The sequence below is a fragment of the Gorilla gorilla genome, chromosome 6, assembly GCF_029281585.2.
Source record: "Gorilla gorilla gorilla isolate KB3781 chromosome 6, NHGRI_mGorGor1-v2.1_pri, whole genome shotgun sequence".
Taxonomy (NCBI): domain Eukaryota; kingdom Metazoa; phylum Chordata; class Mammalia; order Primates; family Hominidae; genus Gorilla; species Gorilla gorilla.
The window spans coordinates 163,304,424-163,319,894 of record NC_073230.2 but is presented as its reverse complement, the minus strand read 5'-3'; the positions used below and the strand labels follow the sequence as shown (position 1 = coordinate 163,319,894).

General features: G+C 39.6%; 1 protein-coding gene across 5 annotated transcripts in view; it reads right to left on the bottom strand.

Annotated features, from left to right (window-relative positions):
* The window catches only part of DPP6 (dipeptidyl peptidase like 6), a 1,146,878-nt gene that overhangs the window by 427,573 nt on the left and 703,834 nt on the right, over window positions 1-15,471 (bottom strand). For all 5 annotated transcript variants that reach the window (XM_063708874.1, XM_019031374.4, XM_019031375.4 and 2 more), the window contains one exon: window positions 15,103-15,217. In XM_063708874.1, coding sequence (XP_063564944.1) covers window positions 15,103-15,217 — 115 coding nt within the window. The remainder of the gene's footprint in view (window positions 1-15,102; window positions 15,218-15,471) is intronic.

Here is a 15,471-nt window from a genome sequence, read left to right as displayed (position 1 = left end):
AAACTTAAAGTATAATAATAATAAAATTTTAAAAAAGAAAGTAATTCAATTTATAATCACTGCAAATAAAATAAAATACCCAGGAATTGACCTTACTAAAGAAGTAAAAGATCTCTACAATGAAAACTATAAAAGATTGATGAAAGAAATGGAAGCAGACATAAAAAATAAAAATATATTCTGTGTTAATGGATTATAAGAATCAATATTGTTAAAATTTCCATACTATCTAAAGCAGTCTACAGGTTCAATGAAATCTCTATCAAAATACTAATGACAGTCTTCACAAAAATAGAAATAACTATCCTAAAATTTACATGGAATCACAAAAGATCCACAATAACCAAAGTTATTCTAAGTAAAATGAACAAAACTGGATGAATCATATTATCTGACTTCAAATTATACTACAGAGCTATAGTAATCCAAACAGCATGGTACTGGCATAAAAACAGACACATAGAGCAATGGAACAGAATAGAGAACCTAGAAACAAATCCATATACCTACAGTGAACTCATCTTCAACAAAATCGCCAAGAACATATACTGGGGAAAGGACAGTCTCTTCAATAAATGTTGAAGGGAAAACTGGATATCCATATGCAGGAGAGTAAAACTAGACCCTTCCCTCTCACCGTATACAAAAATCAAATCAAAATGGATTAAAGGCCTACATGTAAGACCTCAAACAATGAAACTACTAAAAAAAAATTGGGGAAACTCTCCAGGACACTGTACTAGGTAAAAATTTCTTGAGTAATACCCTATTTAGCAAAGGCAACCAAAGCAAAAATGGACAATTGGAATCACATTGAGTTAAAATGCACAGCAAAGGAAACAATCAACAAAGTTAAAAGACAACCCACAGAATGGAGTAAATATTTGCAAACTATCCATCTGACAAGGGATTAACAAGCAGAATATATATGGAGCTCAAACAACTCTATAGGAAAACATCTAATAATCCAATTAAAAAATGGGCAAAAGATCTGAGTAGACATTTCTCAAAAGAAGACATACAAATGGTAAACAGGTCTATGAAAAGGTGCTCGACATCATTGATCATCAGAAAAATGCAAATCAAAGCTATAATGAGACACCATCTCACCCCAGTTAAAAAGGCTTATATCCAAAAGACATTCAATAACAAATGCTGACAATGATATGCAGAAAAGGAAACCCTCATACACTGTTGATAAAAATGCAAATTAGTACAACCACCATGGAGAAGAGTTTGGAAGTTCCTCAAAAAACTAAAAACAGAGCTACCATATGATCCAGTAATCCCAGTGCTAGGTATGTACCCAAAAGAAAGGAAATCAGTGTATCAAACAGACACCTGCACTCCCTTGTTAGTTGCAGACCTGTTTACAATACCCAAGATTTGGAAGCAACCCACGTGTCCATCAACAGATGAATGGATAAAGAAAATATGGTACGTATACACAATGGAGTACTATTCAGCCACAAAAAAATGAATGAGATCTTGTCATTTGCAACAACATGAATGAAACTGGAGGTCATTATGTTAAGTGAAATAATCTAAGAAAGACAAACTTGGCACAGAAAGACATACTTGGCATGTTCTCATTTATTTGTGGGAGCCAAAAATTAAACAATTCATGGAGCTAGGGAGTAGAACAATGGTTATCAGAGGTTGGGAAGGGTAGTGGTGGATGGTGGGGGTGGGCAGAGGGGGATGGTTAATGGGTACAAAAATAGAGTTAGAAAGAATAACATTTACTATTTGATAACATAACAATGTGACTACAGTCAACAATAGTTTATTATGCATTTTTAAATAACTAAAAGAGTATAATTGGATTGTTTGTAACACAAAGAAAGGACAAATGCTTGAGGGGATGGATACTCTATTTACCCTGGCGTGTTTATCATTTCATGTATGCCTGTATCAAAATGTGTGATGTGTCCCATAAATATACATACCTACTATGTACCCACAGAAATTAAAAATTAAAAAATGAAATAGTGAATGTTGTAAATGTGTTTTTGATTTTAAAAACCAACTTATTATTTGATGAGAGATTTTATTAAAGTGAAAAAAATATTGCAAATATTACTTCAAGGGAAGAGAAAGAGTAGGAAGCTGGGATTGAGAAGAAAGTCTTTTAAGCATGCTTCTTTCCCATCTTATCTAGTGACAAGTCAAGAGGTGCATTTAGAATCAATGGAACAAGAAATTTGTATATGAAAAAACTTTCACACGTGGTTATGAAATACATCTATAGAGGACTTGAAATAGCATTATAGGGTTTGTAACTCAGAGTGAAGAGACGGAAGTGGGAGGAAATGTAAAGCAGCTAAATTTTGACCTTCGTAGTCGGTAGTCTGTGGACATTGACATATCAGCATGATATTAAAAAGTACATGAATAAGGCCAGGCACGGTGGCTCATGCCTATAATCCCAGCACTTTGGGAGGCCAAGGCGGGTGCATCACATGAGGTCAGAAGTTCAAGACCAGCCTGGCCAACATCGCGAAACCCCGTCTCTATTAAAAATACAAAAGTTAGCCAGGTGTGGTGGCACACGTCTGTAATACCAGCTACCTGGGAGGCTGAGGCAGGAGAATCACTTGAATCTAGGAGGCAGAGGTTGTGGTGAGCTAGGATCATGCCATTGCACTCCAGCCTGGATGACAGAATGAGACTCTGTCTCAAAAAAAAAAAAAAAGCACATGAATGAATATCAGAAGACTTAAATCAGAAATGGTGGAAAGTGACAGTATCTAGGGACTGGTTGTAGAACTGACAGTATGAGAAAATAACTATAAAAGGATTATTATTGTTCATTTAATATTTCTTTTCTTTTCTTTTTCTTTCTTTTCTTTTTTTTTTTTTGAGATGAAATCTCACTCTGTCACCCGGGCTGAAGTGCAGTGATATGATCTCAGCTCAGCCTCCCGGATTCAAGCAATTCTCCTGCCTCAGCCTCCCAAGTAGCTGGGATTACAGGCATGCACCATGACGCCTGTCTAATTTTTGTATTTTTAGCAGATACGGAGACCAGGGTGGTCTCAAACACCTGACCTCAGGTGATCTGCCTGCCTCGGCCTCCCAGCGTGCTGAGATTACAGGATGAGCCACCATGCCCAGCCAATTTAATATATTTCTACTGTTTACTTTTTTCTATTTATGCATATTACTTGTGCAATAAAATTAATAAAATCATGTTCTGATCCTAAACATATACTCATACCTGAATTGAGAACCTGAATCGGTATGTGTCTTCATAATGTACCAACACCAAGGTCAGCTATTAATAATTTAACCTTCCCAAATGACTGGCTTGCTGTGTAAACACAGGTGTAGTGTGCTCCCAATAGGGAAATAATGGGTGGGACAATTCTTCACCCGATGCCTACGAGAATAGGCATGCTAAACCCAAAATACTTGTGGCACGTAGCAAACACCTTTACACATTGTAAGGGGTTACTTAGTCTCAGAAATTATCATTATCTGTCACATACAATGTATATTTTTAATCTGAATTTCATTGGCTTCTTTTATTGATCTGCATTTAATCTCCCATCTCGACAAATTTAATAACATAGACTGTAAGTGGAGCTTAAATCTGTTTAATCGAATGTATGTAAAATAAGAAGAATTAAGTCAATACTGGAGATTCCTCTTCCTCTTCCTCTCCTCTTCCTTCCTCTTTCTCTCAAATTTTGAAAAACATCAAAATACATCTCAATTTGAATGAATTTCATTTCCATTCTTTGTGGTGAAGATGGTAAAGAACCACCTTTTGAAACTCAGGGTTGTCCCCTAGAGAGCTGAGCTAGGAGCCCAGCATGGACTCCCATTGTGAATGGCAGGAAGGAGCAGACAGGGCAGTGCGTGGCACAGTTGTTGTCCAGTTCATGGTCTTCCAAGGGCTGGCACATGGCTTCTAAGCATTCCAATTCTGATCTCTCCACAAGTGCATTCTTTTGCCTGCCTGTAAGACATGGCCACTGTAAAAGTGGCAATGCCATTTATCTCCCTTTATTTTAGCCTCCTGTGGCTGCTGTAACAAATGACCACAAACTTGATGGCTTCAAACAACAGAAGAGTATGCTCTCCCAGTTCTGGAGTCTGGAAGTCTAAAATCAGCTTCACTGAGCCCAAATACAAGTGTCAGCAGGGCTGCGTGCTCTCGGAGGTTCTGGGGAAGCATCTTGTATTAGTCCATTTTCATACTGCTATGAAGAAATACCTGAGACTGGGTAATTTATAAAGAAAAAGAGGTTTAATGAGCTCACAGTTCCACATGGCTGGGGAGGCCTCACAATCATGGTGGAAGGCAAAGGAGGAGCAAAGGCACATCTTACATGGCAGCAGGCAAGAGAGCATGTGCAGGGGAACTGCCTTTTATAAAACCATCAGGTCTCATGAGACTTATTCACTATCATGAGAATAGCACAAAAAACCCACCCCCATGATTCAATTACCTCCCACTGGGTCCCTCCCATGACATATGGGAATTATGGGAGCTACAATTCAAGATGAGATTTGGGTGAGGATACAGCCAAACCATATCACATCTGTTCTTTGTCTCTTCCAGCCTCTGGGGGCTGCCGGTATTCCTGGGCTTGTGGCCACATCCCTCCCATCTCCACCTGTGTGGTCACATTGCCATTTCCTCTTTCGTCTGTGTCAAATCTCCCTCTATTTCCTTCATATAAGAACACATGTGATCATATTGAGGTTCCATTGGATAACTAAAGGTGATCCTCCATTTCAGATGCTTAATGTAGCCACCAAAGGCCCCCTTTTGGCCATAAAAGAAAACATTAACAGGATCCAAGGATTACAACTTGGACTTTTTTTTGGTGGGAGGGGGCGCATTTTTTAGCCTACCGCACCCTTCAAGGCCTTTCTCCCATTTCCAACCAACCCACAACTTTAGAAGGCATCCTCTGAGGATGCAATGATCATACATTTACTGAATGAAAAAGAAAGACATGAAGAATCTGAGTAGCGGAAAAGCAAGAAAGAGACTGATTAAATGGGAGGTCCTGCAAATTATCACTTAACTGAACTTCTGGTGATTTTAATACCATACTTAAATGCACAGAGTCAATTTAGAATATTTGGGATTTGAGGATTATGAAGTAGCAATCTGAGAAAGTGCATGGATATACTGTTTCTGCAGAAGCGATCAATGGTTGTCCAAGCAGGGCTTAAGGTGAAGAGTTCAGAGAAGTTGGAACCATTTCAATCTGGAATTTCATCTTCCTAGTTCCCTGACCTGCTTAGTTCATTTTACAGAATTGCTCTCCAGTTCTCCGATTTTATTATATCACAGCTTTCTGTGTTCCTGACCCTGAGATGGTATGGTAACTCTGCTTAAACTCCTGAATTGCTGCCTTTGGTTCTGGACTGCCAGAGTCTTCACTAAACTAGCAACTAATATAGGAGCCAGCTGCTTGTAAAAATATGGCCCTTAAGGCCCCCAAAATTAATTTGAAGCTGACCAGGAGGCACTCATCTATAGCAGGCAAGAGACTCCAGAGGAAACCAGGGTCCCAGCATAAGATTTACTCATTTTCATGGTTGCCTTTAAAATAGGATGCAAAATGCAGCAACACTTGAAAAGTGTCCATTTATAGATACATATGTAGACCCATTTGCCTTAGCTTATAGTCTTAACACGAGCATGAATAATAAGCATCTACTGCCATCCTTTAGAAAAATGGCTCTTTAGTGTAAGGATTCCATAAATAAGCGAGATGCACCTAGTAGTCCTTCTAGAATTAATGATGGGAAATCAAAAGACAGACTGTCAAGATGCTCCCAGCGACCCACTTTTCAGTAGTTTGCAAGTCTGCAACTCACTATAGGGTTAGTAGCAATGTAACCTAATTCTTTCTTCTATGAGAATCTGTCAGAACTCCCTCCTTTTGGAGGGAGAAGATTTGTTTCAATTTAAAGAATGACTCAAATTCACTGGTCATGTTCAAGGAATGTAGACCACATTCCTCAAGGATTTCACAAATCAAGGGGTCTTGCTCGTGGTGGTGGACACTGAAGGCTGCTTCCCCAAGAGCCAGTGCCTCTCTGCCTTCTTCTGACTCAGCAGAGCCTGACTCCTACAAATGGCGGGCTTTGCCAACCCCCTCCAGTGAAGGTAGCCATGCAATATGGTTACAGCAAATAAGCTGTCTCCTCGCAGCTCCGGGGAACTGAAAGGAACTACTCAGAAAACTGTTTCCTCCATGACAGAGGAAGTGAGATGCACAAGCTAAGTTCTATGTGTCCATCCCTTCCTGTGCGTGTGGGCGAGTGAAGCATGAAGCCGTCACAACCATGTCGTCGACATACTGATGGCAGCAGAGAGATGGAGACCACCTGGACTTTGACAATATCCACGAGCACTGAATCTGCCTTGGACTGGCTATGTCTAAACTTGTCTTGTGAAACAATACGGACGCCTGCAATTGGAACAGTTTTAGTTAGCTGTTCTGTTACTCACAGACAAAAATATTTTGGCTGACAAACTTTAACACCTGGACCTTGGATAAATGCTCAAGCAGATCCCTGAGATGGCCCTGGGATGGACTGACTAGGTTTGCAAACGTTGTATTAATACAACATATCCAAATGTTTATGTGCACACAATGCCCTTTCTTTCCTTCCAACAGTAAGATGACTTACAGTTTTCATCAGATTCTGAAACTGGTTATGACATTGGTGTAAACGGTATGAGAAATTAGAGTTCAATCTCAAATCCAGGCCCTGTGCGCTCCAGGCTCTCCCCATTGGCTACCATCCCTTTCATTCTCCCTTAACTCTTGACCACGCCTGGCCCCTCCACAACTTCCTGGCCAGACTGTCCTCTGTCCCCCGAGTGCTCATGGCTTTCCCTCTCAGTTTTCTTCCATCTCTACTGGATCTATCTTTTAAAGTCCCTAATTGCTCATTCTCCACGAAGCCTTCCAGGAATGTATCCTGTTCTCAATGGCCTCTCCCATATTTTGGACCATCATAATGAATATCATCTGCAGCCTCTATTTATAGCACCCAGTCTCGATTAGCATTAATAAGTTAACTTTGGGCAGAAACATTAACAGTGGTAGCATCAGCAGCAGCCGAAACAACTCTGTGTTTCAGAGTAGACACCATCCCCAATCCAGTCAGTCCGCTGCAGATGGGTGTGAGCAGGCACGGAGGAGCACAGGACTCACAGAGCAGATGCTCCAGGGCAAATGAACAATACCAGAACCCACTCAAGCCACCTGTGCTTCCCATGATGAAATGGGTTGGGCCATGGTCAGTGGTAGTAGATGGAATATAACAAGATTGAATTTGTGGAATGAATTTAATATAGGAGCCCTAACAGAGAGAAAATGCCCAAAAGATATGGAGCAAGCCATCTATTTCTACAAGACAAAAAAAATTAGGAGGTATGCATTACTTTTTATGATATACACAAAAGCTATTAAATGACTGTTAAGCTATTTTGCAATTTTCATTGAGATTATGTGGGACTTTATGATAAGATAATCCAATATAGGTTAAAAATTGGGTAGCAGTACAATCTAAAATACAACTATGAATCTCACAAACATATAGAACAAAAGCAGGCATGAAAGTAGACATACCAGATGATTACATTTATGCCATAAATGCAAAGAATATAAAAACTCATAATACTACTCTGTGATGTCAGAAATGAGGTTGCCCTTGAGGGGATTAATGATAGGAAGGGCCTGGGGGGCTTTCGGGATGCTGGCTGCATTCTGCTTTTTTGGCCTGGATGCTGATTACAGAATCACGTTTGGTTTTAAAATTCATCAAAATTCAACAATAGCTTACTCACATGTGTTTATATTTATATATTTAATTTCTATATAATATTTATATTAAATATATAATATATATCCTATATGTATATCCTCCTTCAATAAAATGTTTTGAAATTATTTGTTCAAGAATTTTAAAAAGATAAGGTGAGGGTTGGCAATGCGGTCACAGACATTAAACAGTGATGACATTTTAATTCCATAAAAGTAATCTCTATGTTACGTTTCTACCCAAAAGACTGACGAGTCTTGCGTTCTGATAACCTGTGCTTGGCCTTAACCCAGAACCTCCATTCACTATGACTTTGAATTATTCAAGGCTTCTCATTGATGTACCACCTAAAAGTGTTCTAGTGTTTCCGGCATAAACCACTGTCCACCTGCTCTAATGTGAGATTCCATAAAAGCCAATTGTCAGGGATGTTTTCATGCAAATCCGATCCTGCTGGAGTTTCCGACTCCCACATCAGCGATTGTGGCACTGGAGAAGGTCACAGTGTTTCCATCAGAATGCGAGAACTGTAGCTGCTAACAAAAGGCATATGCTGTGCATGGCCTATTGTAGACAGATGCATATTTAATATTGAAAATAAAAAATGTAACGTTGAGCCTATTATTCCAAAGAGAAGAAATTTAGAAAAGAGCATGGACCAGCAAGGGAGATATGAATGACAACATTGAAAAGGACATATTCTCATTTGGTAAATCCCTTTGGAACTAAGATCGCCTTGAACACTTTTAATTTGATTTCTAAAACATAAATTGTGCATAACTGGTGATGATTAGACTGTACTCCAGGACAAGATGCCTTGTTGTTCAGAGTGATTACCACGAGGCCCTTCCAGGTCTGCGTCATCAGGAGGGCACTCCACCATGCGCATGAGATTCTTCTCACGGGGGTGGCAAGGGGCCCCTGGGTACCAGGAACCACTTTCACAAAACGACTGAATCAAGTGAGTTCAGAATGGATTTTCTAATTAAGTAGAAAGCAGGTACTGTACTCTGAGTTTCAATAAACCAGAATACAAGACTGGTAGTACTTGAAAAATACTATTTTTTAAAAAAAGCACATATTACAATTTCTAACTAAATCTACCAAAATGGAAGCAATGTTGGGTAGGAACGCACTCAACACTGTGTGCAAACATATCTGAAGTGTGATGGTTATGACTTGGATTCTCCACTGTTGAAGACTGACTGTCATCTTTCACTTTCATCGGTGGAAGCCACTCCTGCCTTGGCGAGGATCTCAGCCCTCTAGGTCAGCATTTCCACTATCTACACAACTCAACAGGCCTCCACCACACCCTGCCTTTGACTTTTATTTTTGCTTAATGATAACACTACTGTGGAATTCTCCTTGCACATGCATTGTCTTTACATGGACTCTAAGCTTCATGGGAAGTACTGACATCTTCTCTTTCCACATTCTGTCTGGCACTTAGCATGGAGTTCTCAGCTCCTAGCCGGGATCATTCATGCTGGCTCTGTTGGCAGGCATTCTCTGTCGAGGTGACACTGCTCTGTATATTAGTGAATTTGAGACTGCTCTGGAGCTAGTGGCAGGTTGAATGATTTGATACCTCCTCTGCCTGATGGAATTTTATGCCAAAACACAAGCCATTGCTGTATTGCAGGAGAGTGGATGCAGTCAGGCCTCGGTGCGGGAGCAGCGGTGCAACATTTGCTGTGCAGCCCTGTGGGAGAGGCCTAAACCTTGGACACCCTGTCCCAGGGCAGCACAGCCCAGAGAAACAAACAGCACCCATGAAAGCCCAGCAGAACCAAAAGGTGAAGCAAGGCTCAGCTGCATGTGTATTGTGATGGAACAAGAAAAGGAAAGTCCCCTCCAAAGCCTTCTCTGGAATTCAGCCATTCACTAGAGCTTCTCCAGGAGCAGTTGCCCCTGACAACTGGCCGTCAGCATGGAGGGAGAAGAGTTCCCAGCAACTGCATCCTCTATTTACTGCAGAGGGGAGGCTGCTGTGGTTGCCCTGGCTGCAAAAGAACTGAATGTAGATGCTGGCAGGGTCAGCTGCTGTGCTGGAGCGAGGAGGCCTGCCGCCACTCCCTGTGCGTGGAGAAGACGCAGGGCTGCTGCTTGCCAGGCCTGGAGTTGAGCTTGGAGGACAGGGTCCCAGGACCCAGTTCTCAACCCGCTTTGCTGCTGTGGACATTTTGGTGTAAGAAGCTCCGGGCAGCCATTTAATTCCACTTTTTTTTCTTTTTTTTTTTTTTCTGGTGAGACAGGCTCTTGCTCTGTTGCCAGGCTGGAGTGCAGTGGCGCGATCTCGGCTCACTGCAACCTCTGCCTCCTGGGTTCAAGCCATTCTCCTGCCTCAGCCTCCTGAGTAGCTGAGATTACAGGCACCTGCCACCAAGCCCAGCTAATTTTTGTGTTTTTAGTAGAGATGGGGTTTCACTATGTTGGCCAGGCTGGTCTCGATCTCCTGACCTCGTGATCTGCCCACCTCGCCCTCCTGAAGTGCTGGGATTACAGTCATGAGCCACCACACCGGCCTTATTCCACTCTTGAGTGACACTCGTGACAGCCCTTGGACCGGGGTGACATGAAAGTTCACATGCACCTTGGAAGGTGGGAGTAACTGCAAACCCCTAGACACCACCGCTTTCAAGTCCCAAAGGGAGTGCCAGACAACCACAAGATCGAATCTGCAGTAATCATGTTCTTACACAAAGCACAATTCTGCTCAAAGAAAAGTAGAGGCAGAAACACATGCTCCACAGACCGTGAGGAAAACCTGACTTCCTCTATATTCGTTAGAAATATGTAGTGGTTAAAGTCCCCAGCTGTGTGAGATCATCAGCACCACCACCATAAAATAAAACAAGGATTGACTTTGCAGTTCCTCCCCCAGCCCCTCTAAACCCTGGTCATCTGATTTCAACAGGTGCAGGGATCTGTTCCCTGGGCACTGAAGCACTGGATTGAATCCTCAGCCTGAATGTTCCAGGCAACTGTGCTCCATTCATGAAGCTCGCTCATGCAGGAGACTGCAACCCTCTCTCTCCCGGAACTGCTCCTGAAGCCTCTTTGGAGTTAGACAAGATTTTAAGGCAATTTAGTATGTCTGGCACTTTTGTGGCCAGGTTACACTTTTCTCCCCCAACAGCTTTCCCATCTTTTTATCAAACTCATAGCTTAATAGAGATGAAATTCACGTATCATAAAGTTCATCTTTTTAATGTATACAATTCAGTGTTTTTAAAATATATAATATTAACAGAGTCATACATGTATCACCACTATCAAATTCCAGAATAATTTCTTCATCCCCCTTCAAAGAAATTTCATACCTATTAGCAATCATTTCATTTTCTCCCTACCTCTACCTTACGGCAGCCACAAATCTATTTCCTATCTCTAGGGATCTGCCTATTCTGAAATCATACAATATGTGGCCTTTTATGCCAGCCTTCCTTCACTTAGTGTGAAGTTTCCAGGGTTAATTCATGTTACAGCATGGATCAGTTCTTCATTCCTTTTTATAGTGGAGGAGTATTCCATTGTATGGTTACATCACATACATTTATTTATTTATTTATTTATTTATTTATTTATTTATTTATTTATTTATTTATTTATTTAGAGATGGAGTCTAGCTCTGTCACCCAGGCTGGAATGCAATGGCACGATCTCACCTCAGTGCAACCTCCACCATCCCACGTTCAAGTGATTCTCCTGCCTCAGCCTCCCAAGTAGCTGGGACTACAGGCATGTGTTACCACTCCTGGCTAGTTTTTTTTTTATTTTTAGTAGAGATGGGGTTTCAATGTGTTAGCCAGTATGGTCTCGACTTCCTGACCTCATGATCCACCCGCCTTGGCCTCCCAAAGTGCTGGGATTATGGGTGTGAGCCACCGCGCCCCGCCACATCACATTTACTTATCCACTCTCTGGGAAATAGATATTTGGGTTGTTTTCACTTTTTTGGCTATTATCATTAATGCTGTTACGAACCTCATGTACTAGTTTCTATACGAACATATGTTTCCAGTTTTCCTGAGTCTATACCTAGGAGTAGAATTACTAGGTAATATGGCAACTCTGTGTTTAACTTTTAGGAGAACTACTGAACTATTTTCCACAGAGGCCACACAATTTATCTTTCTACTAGTAATGTAAGAAGGTTCCCATTTCTCTATATCCTGGGAATACTTATTATTTTCCATTTTTTGTTTGTGTTTGGTTCTTATAATCATCCTAGTGGATGTGAAGTGGTATTTCATTGTGATTTGATTTTCATTCACCCTGAGGCTGAATGATGTTGAGCATCTTTTCATATGCTTTTTGGCCATTTATCTTTCTTTGGAGAAATGTCTCTTTAAATCCTTGGCCTATTTTTAAATTGAATTATTTTTTGTTTGTTTGTTTGTTTTGAGAAGCAAGAGTTGTTGATATATTCTAGATGCTAGACCTTTACTAGATACCTGATTTGCAAATATTTTCTCCCATTCGGTGGGTTGTCTTTTCACTTTCTTCATAGTGTTTTTGATACACAAAATGTTTTAAGTTTGATGAAGTCCAATTTATCTATTTTTTATTTGATTGCTTGCACTTTTGTTGTCACATGTAAGAAACCATTGCCTAATTCAAAGTCACAAAGATTTATCCCTATGTTTTCTTCTAAAAGTTTTATAGCTTTAGCTCTTATAGTTGGGTCTTTGGTCCACATTGAGTTCATCTTTGTATATGGCATGAGTTGGGGGTCCAACTGCACTCTTTTGCAGGTGAATATCTAGTTGTACCACCACAATTTGGTGGAAAGGCTATTCTTTCCTCATTGAATGGTCTTGACTCCCTTGTCAAAAAATAATTGACTATAGATGTATGGGTTTATTTTTGAACTCTCAATTCTATTCCATTGATCTATATGTCTATACCTATCCTAGTACCATATTGTTTTGATTTCTGTAGCTTTACAGTAAGTTTTAAAATCAGGAGGTGTAAGTCTTTGAATTGTTCTTTTTTGAGATTGTTTTGACTATTATGAGTCCTTTGCATTTTCATATGAATTTCAGAATCAACTTGTAGTTTCTTTAAGAAAGAAAGAGGGATTTTGATAGAGATTTGGTTGAATCTGCATATCAATTTGGGGAGTATTGTCATGTTAATGATATGAAGTCTTTCAATCAATTCATATAAGATATACTTCCATTTACGTAGGTCTTAATTTCTTTCCATTTTGTTTTGTAGTTTTAGTACACAAGTCTTATACTTCTTTATTTTGTCAAATTTATTCTTAAGTATCTTATTCCGTTTGAAACTATTTTAAGTGGAATCATTTTCTTAATTTTATTTTGGGATTGTTCATAGCTAGTAGCTAAAAATACAAATGATTTTTGCATTTTGGTCTGAAATCTTCCTTCCTGCTGAACTCATTTATTATTATAATAGGTTTTTTTGTGGATTCCTTAAGATTTTCTATATACAACATTACGTCTTCTATGAATAGAGACAGGTTTACTTCTTTCTTTCCTATCTGGTTGTCCTTGTTTTTGTTTTTGTTTTTCCTACCTAATAGCCCTGGTTAGACCCTCCAATATAATGTTAAATAGCCATGCTGGGAATGAACATCCTTGTCTACCATCTCCTGGTCTTAGGCGGACTGATTTCAGTCTTCTGCTCTTCAGTATGATGTTAGCTATTGGGTTTTTCACAGATACTTGTCAAGTTGAAGATGTTTCTTTCTGTTCCTAGCTTGTTGAGTCTTTTGTCAGGAAATGGTTTTTGTATTTTGTCACATGCTTATTCCGTGTCTGTTCAGATGATCATGTGCTTTTTGCCCTTTATTCTATTCATGTAGGTATAATATATTGATTGATTTTCATACAAGCCAATTTGTTTTTCCTGGAATATATCCTATTTGGTCATGGTGTATAATCTTTCTACATGTAGTTAGATCCAGTTTGCTACTATTTTGTTGAAGAGTTTTATATCTATTTTCATAAGGGGTATTGGTCTATAGTTTCCTTGTGATGTCTTTATCTAGTTTGGTATCAGGGTACAGATCGTCCTTTTCTCATTTAGGTTTTGGGGTAATAGTTTAAGCCTGGATTATAATTTGCCCACATTTGTTGTACCTGTGGAAAAAGGTTTTATATTATAATATCTACTTTTTTTCATCTTAGGGTCTAATGCTTGTGTATGTATTTACCGAGAATTAAAACTTTTTTGCCTGCACAAATAGGCATCTACTATGATAATGAGAACGGATAAAACAGTTACATACTGTTTTATCTATGGCCACAATGTTTTTCTATGATAACTCCTATATTATCATTATTATTTTTTAGCTGGAGTCTTGCTCTGTTGCCCAGGCTGGAGTGCAATGGCGCAATCATGGCTCACTGCAACCTCTGCCTCCCAGGTTCAAGCGATTCTCCTGCCTCAGCCTTCTGAGTAGCTGGGATTACAGGTACTTGCCACCACGCCTGGCTAATTTTTGTATTTTTAGTAGAGACGAGGTTTCACCCTGTTTGGCTAGGATGGTCTCGAACTCCTGATGTCAGGCGATCTACCCGCCTCAGCCCCCCAAAGTACTGGGATTACAGGCATGAGCCACCATGTCCAGCCCTATTATTATTTTATAGGCAAAGGCTTTCTTCTCTCCCTAATCCTACCACTCTCTGGCTACTAAATTCCTACCATTACTCCATTAAGCCCACTTTACATATTACCTTCTCCACGAACTTTCTTTTGAAAGATTTCTCTTTCTCCTCTCAACTCCAATAGCACTTCTCTTTGGCTTACTCAATAGTGCATGTATATATCTGTATTTGTTGTAGGTTTCTTCTGTGGATTTTAGTGTCTTTTCTTTCCTGAGAGATTTATGACACTGGTTTATACTTTATGTAATATTCAGTAGTACCTATTTAGCACCTTCTCCTTAGTTCACACTCAACATATGTTGTTTTAATAATTTTCTTAATTCACCCTTGATATAATGTCCAGGAATTCTATGAAATATATAAAATCATTATATTTATGCCACTGTCTTTAAGTTGATCAAGCATGAATATGTGATTGTATAAGTAATTTTAATAAATGCCAAGCATTTCCATGTAGTAAACAACTTTGTGAACAAATCCAAAACATATAAAATGAATTTTTAAAATTGAAACCATATTATATCATATGGCATAGTGAGAATTAGAACTTGGGAAAAATAAATTATGTAATAGGTAGTTACTTAGAAAAAAATTGCAAGGTAAAATTATGCTCTTTCTCTCTGACAGCGACTTGCTTTTCCAAGAATGAATACAGTACCTGGTGTCAGAAGTATGACCGAGGTGACGATCAAGGAGCAGATGACCAGAATGACAAGCAGTGCAATCGCTATTCCTTTCCAATTCCTCTGCGGAGGGTTACTCCCCACCAGCTCCTAAAAACAGCAACAACAAAGAAAACCCCAGTGAGTGAAATAAGGAAATAAAATAAGCCAAATAGACATATTTCATTTAAATCAAGAACCAAGATACAAAACAGTGAAAGAGGCATCTTCCCATTCTTGAAGCTACTATTAGTTCCCTTCTGTACCCTTCTGCCTTCAGTGGCCCAAAGCCTTCGGCTGTCATTTTCCTGTACTATGGCCAAATGTTATCTCAAGAAAGAATCTGATATTATTATGTTTGCAGC